At 43.1% G+C, this 13811-nt stretch overlaps 1 protein-coding gene across 1 annotated transcript in view; it reads right to left on the bottom strand.

Moving 5' to 3' along the window:
* The window catches only part of PCNT (pericentrin), a 100925-nt gene that overhangs the window by 10644 nt on the left and 76470 nt on the right, over window positions 1-13811 (bottom strand). Inside the window, exons 38-46 of the mRNA XM_010001110.1 lie at window positions 13558-13660; window positions 12968-13122; window positions 10376-10573; window positions 9099-9294; window positions 8229-8442; window positions 7387-7537; window positions 4341-4860; window positions 3128-3410; window positions 2323-2425 (exon numbers count right to left, since the gene is read on the bottom strand). Of these exons, the coding sequence (XP_009999412.1) occupies window positions 2323-2425; window positions 3128-3410; window positions 4341-4860; window positions 7387-7537; window positions 8229-8442; window positions 9099-9294; window positions 10376-10573; window positions 12968-13122; window positions 13558-13660 (1923 nt within the window). The remainder of the gene's footprint in view (window positions 1-2322; window positions 2426-3127; window positions 3411-4340; window positions 4861-7386; window positions 7538-8228; window positions 8443-9098; window positions 9295-10375; window positions 10574-12967; window positions 13123-13557; window positions 13661-13811) is intronic.

The raw sequence follows: 13811 nt of genomic DNA, 5'->3' as shown, positions 1-13811 counted from the left end.
TCCCTACATGTTGTGCTGTATCACACAGAGGTGGGAGAAAGGAGCATTTTCAGAACAAGGACAGAGATAAGGGCTAGAGCAGCTCTGCTCTGGAGACAGGCTGAGACAGTTAGGGGTGTTCAGCCTGGAGAAGAGAAGGCTCCAGGGAGACCTTAGAGCACCTTTCAGTGCCTGAAGGGGGGGAAAATGGCTTTAAGCGGAAAGAGGGTTGATTTAGGTTGGGTATCAGAAATTCTTCACTGTGAGGGTGGTGAGACAGGTTGCCCAGGGAAGCTGTGGCTGCCCCCTCCCTGGAAGGCCAGGTTGGATGGGGCTTGGAGCAACCTGGTCTAGTGAGAGGTGTCCCTGCCCATAGCAAGAGGGCTGGAACTGGATGATTTTTAAAGGTCCCTTCCAACCCAAACCAATCTGGGATTCCCTGATTTTATACTTTATATAGGCCCCTCAGCAAGCATCCCAATAAGGACTACAGTCCCACCATCCTAGGTATTTTAGAGACCTACAAAAGCTCAAATTTGAAGGCAGCACAGATCCTTGTGCTACCTAAAGGAGTTCTGCATGATGCATCAATGCACTTAATTTCTACTACACCAGCTGGCATTTGATTAACCAGTTGACTCCATATTCATTTTTGGCACAGATCTTTCACTTGGCCTTTTGACAATTTCCCCTGCCTAACAGTTCCCAATTTATTGTAACTCAGGGAGGTAACAGCTTTGGTCTCCAGAGCATGTAGTTCAGTACCTTAAAGAAAGGAGAAATTCATGGAGGACACTGAAACAAAATGTGATTCTGGAAAAAAAAAGAAAATCAAAGCCAGGCAAAAAGAAGGAGAGGAGGGACTGTTAGTGCTCACATGAGAATGGATACCCAGGTAGAGCTTTTGCTCTCTGAGCTACAGAAAGGCTCATTAGAGGGCTCCACTCAACTCTCTTAACAACAGGCCTTAAGTCAGAAAATTTGAGTCCCTTTATTTTAGCATGGTCATAGTCTCTGGAGGAGGCAATTGCAAAGTTTGGTCCAGCTGGAGAAGGGCTTGCTGTTCTGCATGGCATTCACTGGCTTAATGTTAAGAGGCCTGCTAATTGATGGTGATGAGAGCCTGGAAAAGCTACAAGTTGTGAAAAGCATTTGCAACAGAGTTTGTAGCACACAAGAAAGGAAAAACAAACAACCCAAACTATTCTTTTCTCTTCCAGTAGAGTAAAAACTTGGGAGGGAGCTGAGCCAGAAAAACAGCAGAACTCCCTCCAGAGCTGAACTAAGTCAGATTTAGATCAAGCCATAAGATTATCTGGTTGCCTCCACTGGCTCTCTGAGCATTTTCTCTGCAGCAGAGAAGCTCTAAAGCTTTGTGAGAGGAAGGCTTAATCAATGTAACTCCATGAACACCTACTTGGGAAGTGTTTAATCTCCCTCCTCAAGGCTGGAGATGATCCATTTGGCAACCACCTAAGTGGTTGCACAGGCAACAGAAGGAAAATATTTATTGTATTTTGTAAGCAGTGAGAGGGAGAGCTTGCACTGTGCCAAACCAGCTTGTCAGACACCAGGCTTGTCTCACAGAGCACACGACAACAACACAAGTTACAAAAGTCTCTTGTGTACCAGACAGTCAGAACTCTTTCTCTAAGGTATGTTTTCTGGGGATCTGCTCTCAAGCAGGTGAGGGAATAGAGAGAGGCTGAATCAAACAGAGTTAGGACTGTTAGCCCTAAGTCCCAACATTTTGGCTGAAATGTGGTTGAAGATTTCTTTCTTTAAAAGAGAAAGGCATAAATGATGGAGCAAAGTTATCTGGTGAGCAAGATGGAACCTAAAATCCGTGGTTTTATGATGTATTTTGTATCAATAGATCTGAGCTCAAGTCTTTGATACTCCCTAGGTTAGTTTAAAATATTTGCAATACTGCAAACATCAGCCAAACCACCCCTCCTGAGATGACAAACCACTACTGCACTTCTTGAAAATCACTTGACAGTTTCCTGGAAAACAACTGTCTCTGGATGCAGCCAAAAGCATCAGCAACACATCCCAGGGTTTGATATCCTTGGACATATTACATATCTAGGGAAAAAAAAAGCAGACTCTACAATACAAAAAAAAAAGCAAGAGTCTGATAATAAAATATGTTAATACGATGACAGTGTGAGTACAAGAGCACATCTTTTTTCCCATCCCCAAGGCAAAACATAATTTTCCATGGAATGTTTTCCCAAAAAAGGAAGAGAAAAAAACAACCCAAATCAATCTGTGAGTACTGCAACCCAAAGAATACAGAACAACTTATGATAATCCACAAAGATAAGCTGTTTTCCTTACCTGAGATGCAGGAGGAGACAATAACTCTGATTTTAGTTCCTTTAATGTCTGCAGTAAAGAGGCTACAGCTTCATCATTTGATGCAGACCAATCGTTAACTGTTCTGTTAAACAGAAACACTTTTTCAGTACCAGGCTGATTTACAGTCATGTTGATATACATTTGATTCCTTCTCCCCACTCTTAAGTTTTAAGGCTGCATTTATGCACTATTCATCACACAAAATATTAGGAACACCCACAGAAATTAGCAAGTTTTGTTAATTTTAAGAGTAGATTTTCTAAATTATGCCACACAGGGTTTATTCAAGTGTCTCTATTTCACACCAGTCTGCAATTCTATCATGCAAATTAAGGCTGCACCAAAGAAATAAGAAATCACTGCTACTTGGCCATGCATTCCTGACCCCTAGCTTTTCCCTGCCATGCTGAATGGAGTTTCCCATTCTAATCCTGTAGATGTCTCAATTAGCCTGTTTTTTTGATTGCTGTCTAATTAGACTGCTGCAGTTGCCAAACTACCAAACAACTCTACAGTAGGGGTTTTTTTTGCAGTGGTTCTTTTTAAGCAGGACCACTTCAGATACAGCTCCAATGCAGGCACACAAGCTTCTCGTGGGAATGGCTGCAGTGCCATGACAATAACTAGAGCCTGTTGCCACCACAAAACCATAGTTTCACACAAGGCTGAGTCTTGTGAGCAGATATCCTGCCCACTCCCTTCAGCACAGGGCTCTCAGTCATGATCCACACAAGCTCAGAAGCAGAATGGAAAGAAAACTGCTATTTTATGAACAAATACTCACTTATCTACAGTTTTATATACGAACTCATTCAGGTGCACAGCTACAAAAACCAACTGCTGCCTTATCTTCTCTAGCTGCTCTTGCTGCTGTTGCAAATGTGGTTTTTCAGTTTCTTTTGTTGTGGGCTGTTTGGCAGTTCGATCTTTGTTCAAGGGACACAACACTTCTTGCTGATGGTTTGGAAGTGGGAGGTTTCTTTCTCTTTCTTCCAACACTGCCAGGATTTCCTGCAGCTCTTTAATTCTTTCTTCATCTCTCTGGTGTTGCCGCTCCAAGTTTTGCTGTTTGAACACAATAAGCAGTAGACAACTGCATCTCACACGTGCACACACAAATATATACACACATACTCACACAGAAGTGTTTTCTGGGTTTGTTTGGTTTTTATACACACACAGACTGCAAAAAAAAGGAGTCCCACCTCATTAGCATACCTATCTCAGTGCTCCTCAACCCACATTCCACTTACAGGGGAAGGCTCACAGTACTGCCTTCCAGAGCCATCAGGAAGCCATTTAATGGCTTTGGAGTGGACATTTTCTCCATCCATTTCCAGATGTGGCCACTGACAAGGCTCAGGAGAGCCTGCAAAGCCTCCCTCCTCCTCCAATGAAAGTGAAGGAGCTGAGAAAAGGAAGGGTGAAATTGATACTGTCACAAACCATACATAGGAGCTTAGCTGAAAATAAGGGCAGTGCTGTGAAACCAAGTTTGGTTCCATTCTATATTTGTAATGGATGGAGAAGCCATGTTCTTCTCTCTCTGTTAACAACCAGCAGCTCCCAGCACAGGCAAAGATGTAAAGATCAACTTCCAGCAACACCAAACCCAGACACAAACCCCTGACAACAGCTGTGTTTGAGAAATGCAGGAAGAGAGCTCATCCAAGGCCTTTTTCAGGCTTTTTGCTTTGTTTAAGGGGAGCAAACATTTCAATTAAACCCCACCATCCACAGGGTTAGATCCCAGCCTGCAGCTGTCTTAGCATCAGGCAAGGCTTGCAGAGACATTCTTACCAGCCTCTCTCGATCTCTCTGCCAGTCCTTCTGTTTCTCCAGCTCTGTTTCTTGCTGCTGCCTTCGCTCCCTCTCTCTCTCCTCTTTCTTGCTTTTATTTTGCTCCTCCAGCATCTTCAAGAGCAACTGCAGTTGTTCCTCATCAGTTTTCAGCTTCACCTCTCTCTCCTTCTGGGCCTCGAAGGAACGGGTCATCTCTTGCTTTTGACCCTGAAGGGCCTCCAGTGCCGCTCGCAGTTTGTCACTGACCTCCCTCTCCCTCTGGGTCTCTTGGCAGCACATCTGCACTTCAGTCTCCAGCTGCCTTCTGGAATGAAGGGCCTTCTGGTGCATTTTCTCAATAACAGCAGCTAGCTCCATACTTCGGGACCTCTCCTCTTCCAGCTGGGCTTGGAGCTCTCGAACAAAGGCCTGTTCCAGCAGCGACTCCCTGTGCTGACAAGAAGCACCTTCTTTCACTCTCATGCTCAACTGCTCCGTCAAAACACGCTCGTGGTTCAATGAATTCAGGAGCTCCAGTGAACGATGTTTCTCAGCATCCAGGTCTTTCTGGAGCTCTGAGAGTTTGGTCTGTTCCTGGGCCAGCAAGGCTTCGCAGCGGGAGTGCTCGATCTGCAGCTCCTTGCGGAGATTGTCGGTCACCACCTGCTGGTGCTGCAGGGACACCATCAGCTGGCTCTTCTGCACCGACTGCAGCTCCAAGGCAGCATTCAGCTCCTGTTCAGAAGGGGAGGCACACTTTGATAATCCTGCCCAAACACTCATCTGTGGAGCAGGCTGGCATTCAGCAACCTTCACCCTCCTGTTCTATCCAAGGCTGAGCTAGAGTTCAGCTGTTACAAACTTTCATCTACAATTACAAGTCTAATTTTCTAATTACAAGTGCCAGAAGTCTGCTTGTTAGGCATGTGACACCAAGTGACAAAACCTGAGGTTCTACTGTTAAAATATCTGCTGGTATATTATTTTTCTTCAATTGATAAGACCCTCATTAGGAAACCACTATTCTATACATCACTCCATTCCCTTAATAAGTGACATCTGAAGCAGAAATAACCCATGTTGATTTAAAAAGAACCAAAAATCTAAGCAGTAAGAGAAGATGCAAAGCCTCTGGATTTTAGAACCCACCTGTTTGAAGCAAATAAAAATAGTCCATCCCTAGGTCCATTTTGGGAGCCAACCTTTCTTCAGGACAGGGAGCACCTGCAGCCAGTCCCAGGGTGCTTACAGTCAGGGCTAGCAGTGCTGTCATCCTGGCAGAGGGGTCTGCCCTATCTCCCCTGCCAGGACCACTTCTCCTCTGACCTCCTAGAAAGCCAAGTCAGATGCTCAGTGGCATCAGCTTTCCATAGGAAAGCTTCAAGGCAGGATTTTGGAATGCAACAATGTGAACTGTGAACACTTCAACCTGGTGTACAATGACACCTGTGGCAATGAGCTTTTCCCTTTGCCTTAGCTGAGATGGTCCCTGCCTTCCCTGCATGACCAGTCTTCTTAAAAGATGTTAGCACCATGTCCTACCATGCAGGTAGTAACAAAAATCCCAGCAGACAAAAACCATCTACCTAAACACATACCAGAAAGAGGACATGAGAGGTCAGACTACAAGGAAATAGGTCAGAATTGTGTTTCCTCACTTAGGGTTTTGGAGTTATCTGATAGAGTTTGGCTTTGGTTTCTAAGATTAAAGAAAAGGTTGTCTTCTTCCTTTTCCAGTCAATCTAGGCCTTTTACAAGAACTGTCATTGCAGTGTCAAGAGAGAAAGCTGTTCAATTATTTGCTGTTCAGTTCCGAAATAAGGGAACAAAACCAGAATACTACCAGGTACTGGGACCGGTGTTGTTCAACATCTTCATCAACGACCTGGATGAGGGTATAGAATGTACCCTCAGCAAGTTTGCTGATGACACTAAGCTGGGAGGAGTGGCTGACACACCAGAAGGCTGTGCTGCCATTCAGAGAGACTTAGATAGGTTGGAGAGTTGGGCGGGGAGAAACATGATGAAATTCAACAAGGGGAAGTGCAGAGTTTTACATTTGGGGAAGAACAACACCATGTCCCAGTACAGGTTGGGGGCTGAACTGCTGGAGAGTAGTGTAGGTGAAAGAGACCTGGGGGTCCTGGTAGACAGGAGGATGACCATGAGCCAGCAATGTGCCCTTGTGGCCAAGAAGGCCAATGGCATCCTGGGGTGCATTAGAAAGGGTGTGGTTAGTAGGTCAAGAGAGGTTCTCCTCCCCCTCTATTCTGCATTGGTGAGGCCACATCTGGAGTATTGTGTCCAGTTCTGGGCCCCTCAGTTCAAAAAGGACAGGGAACTGCTCGAAAGAGTCCAGCGCAGAGCTACGAAGATGATTAGGGGAGTGGAACATCTCCCTTATGAGGAAAGGCTGAGGGAGCTGGGTCTCTTTAGCTTGGAGAAAAGGAGACTGAGGGGTGACCTCATCAATGTTTACAAATATGTAAGGGGTGAGTGTCAGGGAGATGGAGTTAGGCTTTTCTCAGTGATGACCAGTGATAGGACAAGGGGTAATGGGTGTAAATTGGAGCATAGGAGGTTCAAGGTGAATATTCAGAAACATTTTTTTACTGTGAGAGTGACAGAGCACTGGAACAGACTGCCCAGGGAGGTTGTGGAGTCTCCTTCACTGGAGACATTCAAAACCCACCTGGATGAGTTCCTGTGTGATGTACTCTAGGTGACCCTGCTCTGGCAGGGGGGTTGGACTAGATGATCTCTCGAGGTCCCTTCCAGCCCCTAAGATTCTATGATTCTATGATTCTATGGTTAACCTCCAAAAATACATGTTATCTAGGAAAGGCCCCAGGTGTTTTCCTTATAACCTCAATTGATCATACCCATCACATCATCCTGGTAGCACACTTGCCCTGGCATAAAGGATGCAAATTACACAGCTGTAGAACCTGGCTCTCCTACACAGTGCAGGGCAGTACAAAACTGGTTAAAATGTGAAAGCATAAGGCTCTGAAAACACTAATAAGATATGGGGGGGAGGAGAAAAGCATACAACTCCTCCTATTTCTGCATCTGCAATTAAGGAGGGTAGCTGAAAGCTTTAATTCTCTGAAAACAAAATACATGCTGTCCATGTTCAGTAGAAGTTTGGGTTTTTTAAAACACAGTTATAAACAAAAAATACCGGACGTGAAAAAGACAGCAAAAATGACTTGCTAGTTAACTCCATGCACCAAGGGAGGTGAACTGAGGAGTCATTACCTCCAAAGCCTTTGTCTTTTCATCTTCTGCTTTCTTATGCTGAAGGTGCTGCTCCTCCAACAGACCCTGTAGCTCCGTTTCCTTCAGCCGTTCCGCCCCTAAGTCTTCAAGTGCAGCTGCCAAATCCTTTTCTTTTTTTTCCAATTCAAACCTGCAAAGTTCAAAAGGACACCTCTATCTGTCTTCAGAACAGAACATCCCTCACCAACAACGCGGGCAAGACATTTTGGGTTACTTTTTGTTTCTTTAAGATGGGCTCTGTTCATTCTAAAGAGGGTCAGTTTCCCAGTCGCAGCTATTTGGCGTATGAAAATGTTTACTTCCCTGCAAGCAAAGCTAGAACTAGTCTATGTAGAATCAAGAGATCTGGAGAAGTCAGCTATCCTGGCAGAGCAGAACTATTGTCCTGTGAGAGGGAAGAAAAACATTGGCATGCACGAGGAATAAGGAATATGGGCAGGCAAGGGAAGAATAAAGAAAAACAAAGCACAGACAGGGTGACAGGCAGCCAGAAGTGCCAACCAAGGGACTGAGACAAAAGCTGCAGGAGTGGGTACATCTAGTCTGTTCACTTGTAATACACCCCTACAACATGCACGTGTTTCCACAACCTTCTCAGTCTAGGCTACAGAAAAGGTAAATATGAGAATTGGAATTGAAAAATACTTTTTAAGCAGGTAGCAAAGAAAAATGAACATATCTGTGTAAAGTGAGAGAGGTTAGTTTTCCTGACTGTGTTTCCAAGTGCTAAGCCATTTTTGGATCCAATGATCTAGATAAATGGATAGATAGAGCTTTTTAGACCTGGTGTTAATTAAAATAAATTAGTGTCTGCTTCTCACCGTAACTGGTTTATTTCCCTCTGAAGGTCTTCAAGGGATTTCTGCAGCCTTGTGTTCTCTTGCTTACTTCCATAAAGCTCTGATTTCAGGGCTGCTTTTTCCTGGTTCAAGAGATCTTGTGTTTCAGAGGCTTTTTTCTGCTCCTCAGACAGGGTGCTGTGCAAGTCACTTGCAATAGATTTTTCCTGGTGAAGTTTATATTCTAGCAATTCAACTAGGAAAAGAAAATGTTAAATATTCTTTTTATTACAGATAACTTGACACTGGTTCAAACTGGGGAGGAGTGTGTTTGTGTGAGAGGGGAATCAGCTGTAATTAAGAATTCTCTGGGGAACTCCTTTATTTTCAAACATGTTGAATCAGCAGAAAGATGCACATACACACTGCCAGTAGACCAGGCAAAGTAAGAATAGCATGAAAGCTGCTTGAGATTATCAGAACTACTGCAATATACTGCAACTAACTTGTTCCTAATGGATTCTAAACCTCATTAAGCAAATCCACCCATTTACTAGCAAACAATTAATATATTAAAAGAATTTCCTAAAAACCAACAAGGGTATTTCACTATCCTTGCTGAGTTCTCTACATGAACACATGTAACCAAGAGTCACCCTTCAGTTCTGTTGTTTTGGGTTATTTTAAAACTTCTCTTTGCTTTTCAGAGGGTTTTTTTTTAAACTACTAACACAGAAAGAAGAAAAGAATCCTTCCTCTGCTAAAATCCTAGGGAACCTCAGTGCATTAGTAAAACTGAACAGCATCTGCCTCTTTGCAAAGCAATCTTATTTTGCCTTTTATCTCCTGAGTGAAAAAAAAAGGAAAGAACTGACACAGAAGCAGAGATAACAAGAGGTTGATGACTACCACCTTTCCTCCGAAGCTGGTGTTCCTGTTTGCTGCCATGATCTTCTGCATTGGTGAGGGTCTCCTGCAATTGCTGCAGCTTCTCCTGGTTCTGCAGGTGCGTCATGCGCAGCTGAGCTCGCAGGTCCTGGATTTCAGACAGCAAGCTGTTCCGGTCTGAGGAGAAGAGGTGCTCCACAACCATCTGCCTCTGTTCCTCCTGAAAATGAACCAAGGGCTAGTGAATCTACAAGGCTATTCCCATCCATCCTACAAGGTAGATCCTAGAGAAATCCTTGCAGTATATGTTTTATATGGAGGCAACTTCAAATTACTAGGTTTGTCCTTTATGTTAACATTAAGTAAAAAAGAAAAACCCTACTTCACTAGATTACAAGAAGAGTAACAGTTATTAATAATAGTTTATACATCCTAGTTATGACAAACTATCTGGTGTGAACCTAAACCACAAATATTATCAGAAAAAAAAATCCAAAACCAATTCAGAGTTTGCTCAGCTCCCTTGGCAAGAGAAGTCTGTGAAGCTCTAAATGGAATTTTCTCCCTTCCTTCCCTTTCTATCAAACATTTCCTTGTCACTATCACAATCTCTAGGCCACTATATTTTCTGGGTGCCAGTTAAAATAACCAGCAGGCTTTGCATCACAATGTACAAAGTTTGAGAAAACCAGTACCAAGACACAGACTATAAAAGCCTATTGAACCCACACAGCCTGGATTAATGCACAAAATATAACAACAGAAGCAACAAAACCCTAAAAACCTTTCAAAAACATGAGGCAGTAGAAGAAGTTCTTTATGAGCATAACACTTTAAGAGGTTTTCTTACTTGTTGTTTCATGATATACTCAATTTTTTCCAGTAATGAACTGTCATCACCAGAGCCAAGACTAGAGAAGCGAGACTTGAAGTCAATTTGCAACATGTTTCTCTCCTTCTCAAGCACACTCTGCACTGCTTGCAGAAGTTCTCCTCTCCAGTCAGCAGCAACACTGGAATGTTCCTGTTAAAAAGAAAGGTATCTTGTCCTTAAATGGCATCTCTCTCAATCTCTAACCCACTGTAACATGTATCATTGCTGTGTATGAGTATACCTAGCTGTTAATTTAAGCAGACCAAAGGTGTTTAAAGAGACCTCTTAACATCTCAGAAAGAAACTCAGCCCTTGCTCCTCACACATACACACACACACACAGACACTAACTAGATAGCAATATACTTTTCTATATATAATAAAAGAACTGGATACCTTGCTTTAAAGGCTATTTTTATTGCCATACCTTGTCTCCTCTGTCTGCCACCTTGCTAAGGAAATCCTTCAGTGACTGAATGGCATCCAGCAGGGCTAGGCCCTCCTTCTGCCACCCCTCCACTGCTGCTCTGCTCTGAGGCACATTTTGCAGCTCCCTAAAACCAAAGGGATGCTCTGACAAAGCCAGTATTTTGCGGCTCTCCTCATAGACCATCTTCAGAACAGTCTGAGAAAGAAAAAAAACACAACCAATGCATAATATTAGGAAAGAGGCATCAGCATCCTGGCAGTGTAAGAGCAGGGAGAGCACCAGACAACAAAAAGAAGGCCATCTGAGGCTGTGGTACAGGTGAAAACTCACAGGTCTGCCCTGCTATTCGGCATGCTTCATAAATTAAGAACACTCATCCCCACACCTGTGTGCAGAGTGAGCCAACAGTTCCCAGAGAATTTTTATCTCCTAACATCTCAGGCCAGTATTTGAGAATACAGCAGCCACTGTCTTCTTAAATCCTGCAGCAAAAATGGCAGCCACGGCCAGAGCATTGTACTGCTGTGGACATTAACATGCTACTGTGCAATTAAGTCCTGTGATTAGGACTGTACTTTATCCTTGCTGTTTCTGAACTATTTAGATTCTATGAAGTCTGAAGCCATGTCACACTAAACCCCAGTGATAGCAGAAACCTGAATTACTTATTAGGACAACCTTGGCTTAATTTAGCAGATTATGGAGAAATAACATCTCCCAAAATAATCAGTCTTAGTAATTTACACAGTGGAAATTGTTTCCTCTGACATTCCAGGCAAAGTAGTATCTTTTAAATAAATTCCCTGTTGACAAACTATTACATCATGCACAGATGTTTCCTGGTCTCTTTTCAAGGAAGGTCACTGGAGGTTGAGTCCCTTTCTACATACACATCCCAGCCTCGACCTGGAACTGCTTCTGATGCTACTCATTGTAACAACAACAACAACACAGAGTATTGAGCTTTAACTCTTCATATTCCTTCTTTGCGCTTTTTTGAATGACTTAACTTTGGAACAAACTTGAGTGGCTTTTCTGTCACTGGAATCAAAATGGTGGTAATGCCAAGAGCCAATGTTATGCAATGAAAAACTTTAGTAAACACTAAGAACAGAAGCACAATAAAGGGTTCAAACTAAACATTCAGTACTGGAATATGCACTCAGATCTTACAGACACTAAAGTCCAGATTGATGATCCAATCCAAAACCTTGAGTACAGCATCCAGCTACACAGCCCAACATTCATGTCCTGCATCTTGGACCCCTTCCTCTGACTGGGAGGCTAGAGAAGAACACCATCTGTGCTCCAAATTCTTTCAACATTGATTGGAGGGACATACAGTCTCTCCTTTGATGGTTCCAGGCTGCCTTGTTACAGTATTGTTAGACCCTACACAAAACACTAGAAGCAGATGATAATCTGTAGGGCTCAGCAGTCTTGGCAGCCTCTCAGTGGTTATCATGAATACAAGCTCTTGGTAAGCAGCAAACTTCCCTAGAGACACTGTTTGGGCAGCCAATGGGTGCTTCAGTGACTCTCAGTAAGGAACCTCCAATTACTACTACTTTGTGCTTTTCTGGTGGCACTGGTTCTAATACAAGCAGGTGGTTGCATCAGCTTTGCATGGTTGGCTTTTCCTGGATCATGTCAGTAACTGAATGTGCTCTTAATTCTCCAGCCTCAGAACATCAAGCCTGTTATGAAGGGGCACTTCAGAGCTTCCTCCTCCTGCCCCAGCAGAGGTTAAAGGTCCAGTGTCCTTCCCCCTGTGAGTTCCTTGAGTCAGGCTTACATTCCCCTTGCACAGCCTTCCTTCATTGCACAGTTCTTTCATTTTGGTGAGCAAGCTGAAAGAATCACATGTTACAAAGTGAATGCTGCTTCCTAAGGAAGTGTACTTCTTCCACTTCTTATTACTCAAGCTCCTTCAGGTATTCAAACTCCCTGGAGGCTACTGCACTTACCCAGGTACTTCTCACAAGCCTCACAGATGAGATGATTTGGAGCACTGAATTTTTCCCTTTCACCAGCTAGAATTCCTGGAATGGCTAAGAGCTTGTTCAGCTGCAACACCAAAGAGCCCCTGGCATATATTTTCTTAAACTTGCCTTGCTGACTAGAACATGCAATCACTGCTCAGTCTTCTGTATATTCTTCACGCTCCTTGAACTGACTCTGAAAGATCCCTCCACACCTTTTAGTGGTGTTTCCACAGCTCTCCATCACATCAAGAATGCCAGGAATATACAGGGGAGCAGGATGTCAGCTAGCTAAGCTTTTTTATCAAACAGCTTTCTGTAAAGCCTTCAAGACAAACCCACATAACAGATCAATCAGTCTTTGTACTGCCATATTCTGGAACATCACCAGTGCCAAACTTTTTCAATTCCAGCAAGTTCAAGCAAGACAAATGTCAGTAAATCTGTCACGAGACATCCAAAAATTACTCAAGAACCATAATCAACTTGAAGTTTAAACCATTACAGAACAGTTTACAGTGTAAAGGTAGCAGCTAACTCTATTTTATATTAGCATTTCATTTTGCTGTTTTCATTTACTGGTATACTTTTATTAATCATATATTACCTTCATCTGTGGTGAAAGTATTTCCATCTGTCTCACCGACTCCTTGATATCTGGAAACATTCCACGATGCTGCAGATAAGCCACAAAACCAGCATCAAGGTGCTCTGATGTTTGTAGCTCCTGCTTGAGTTTAGCTGCCACATTTGAGGTGGTATCTGGAAAAAGAGACAGCCCCCCACAAGTGTTACAAAGATGAAAAGAACTCGAAACCAGCCTAACCTCTTGCAAAATAACCATAATTTCTTCTGCTAGTTTGAATGCAGGGTCAGGTGAAGTTAGTGGGTTGAGATCTCAACTAATTTAAACAAGTAAACATGTTGTAAGTTGCCTTTAGGAGCAGAGAAAGCACTGTAGTTGTCAGGACACCCTAAACCCCCATGTCTCCCTTCCAGTACATAAAGGTGAAAAGGCAAAAGCAGACTTCCACTAGCACAAATACACGTCCTTCCTAAACAAAGAACCACCTGAGAAAGGCTTAGCTTTCAAATAAAAAATCTACAGTAAAAGAAAATGGGAGAAAGGGAGAACATTTTAGTATTTTTATCCTGAAGATCAGAAAAGGTGAAAGGAATTTAGAGAGTTAAACTTACAGCTGCCACATCCATCATCCATCGCACCTATGGCAGATGCTCTTGATCTTACACCATGTTGTAAACCAGGAGGGGTTAAAGTTAGATGATCAGCTTCCCTCATCTGCATGGAAATAATTTTTTTCATTGATTGAGTTACCTAAATCCAGCTGTAGAGTTTTCTGCAATTATAACCTTTCTGTTCCTGGTGTAGATTTTAGCAAATACTACTTGATCACAGTGCTAGAGATGGTAAATCCCACTAGGAATGTCAC

This window comes from Chaetura pelagica, unplaced genomic scaffold, assembly GCF_000747805.2.
Source record: "Chaetura pelagica isolate M959 unplaced genomic scaffold, ChaPel_1.0 scaffold611, whole genome shotgun sequence".
NCBI lineage: Eukaryota > Metazoa > Chordata > Aves > Apodiformes > Apodidae > Chaetura > Chaetura pelagica.
The sequence above is the reverse complement of the archived record's forward strand: the minus strand, read 5'-3'. Positions and strand labels throughout refer to the sequence as shown.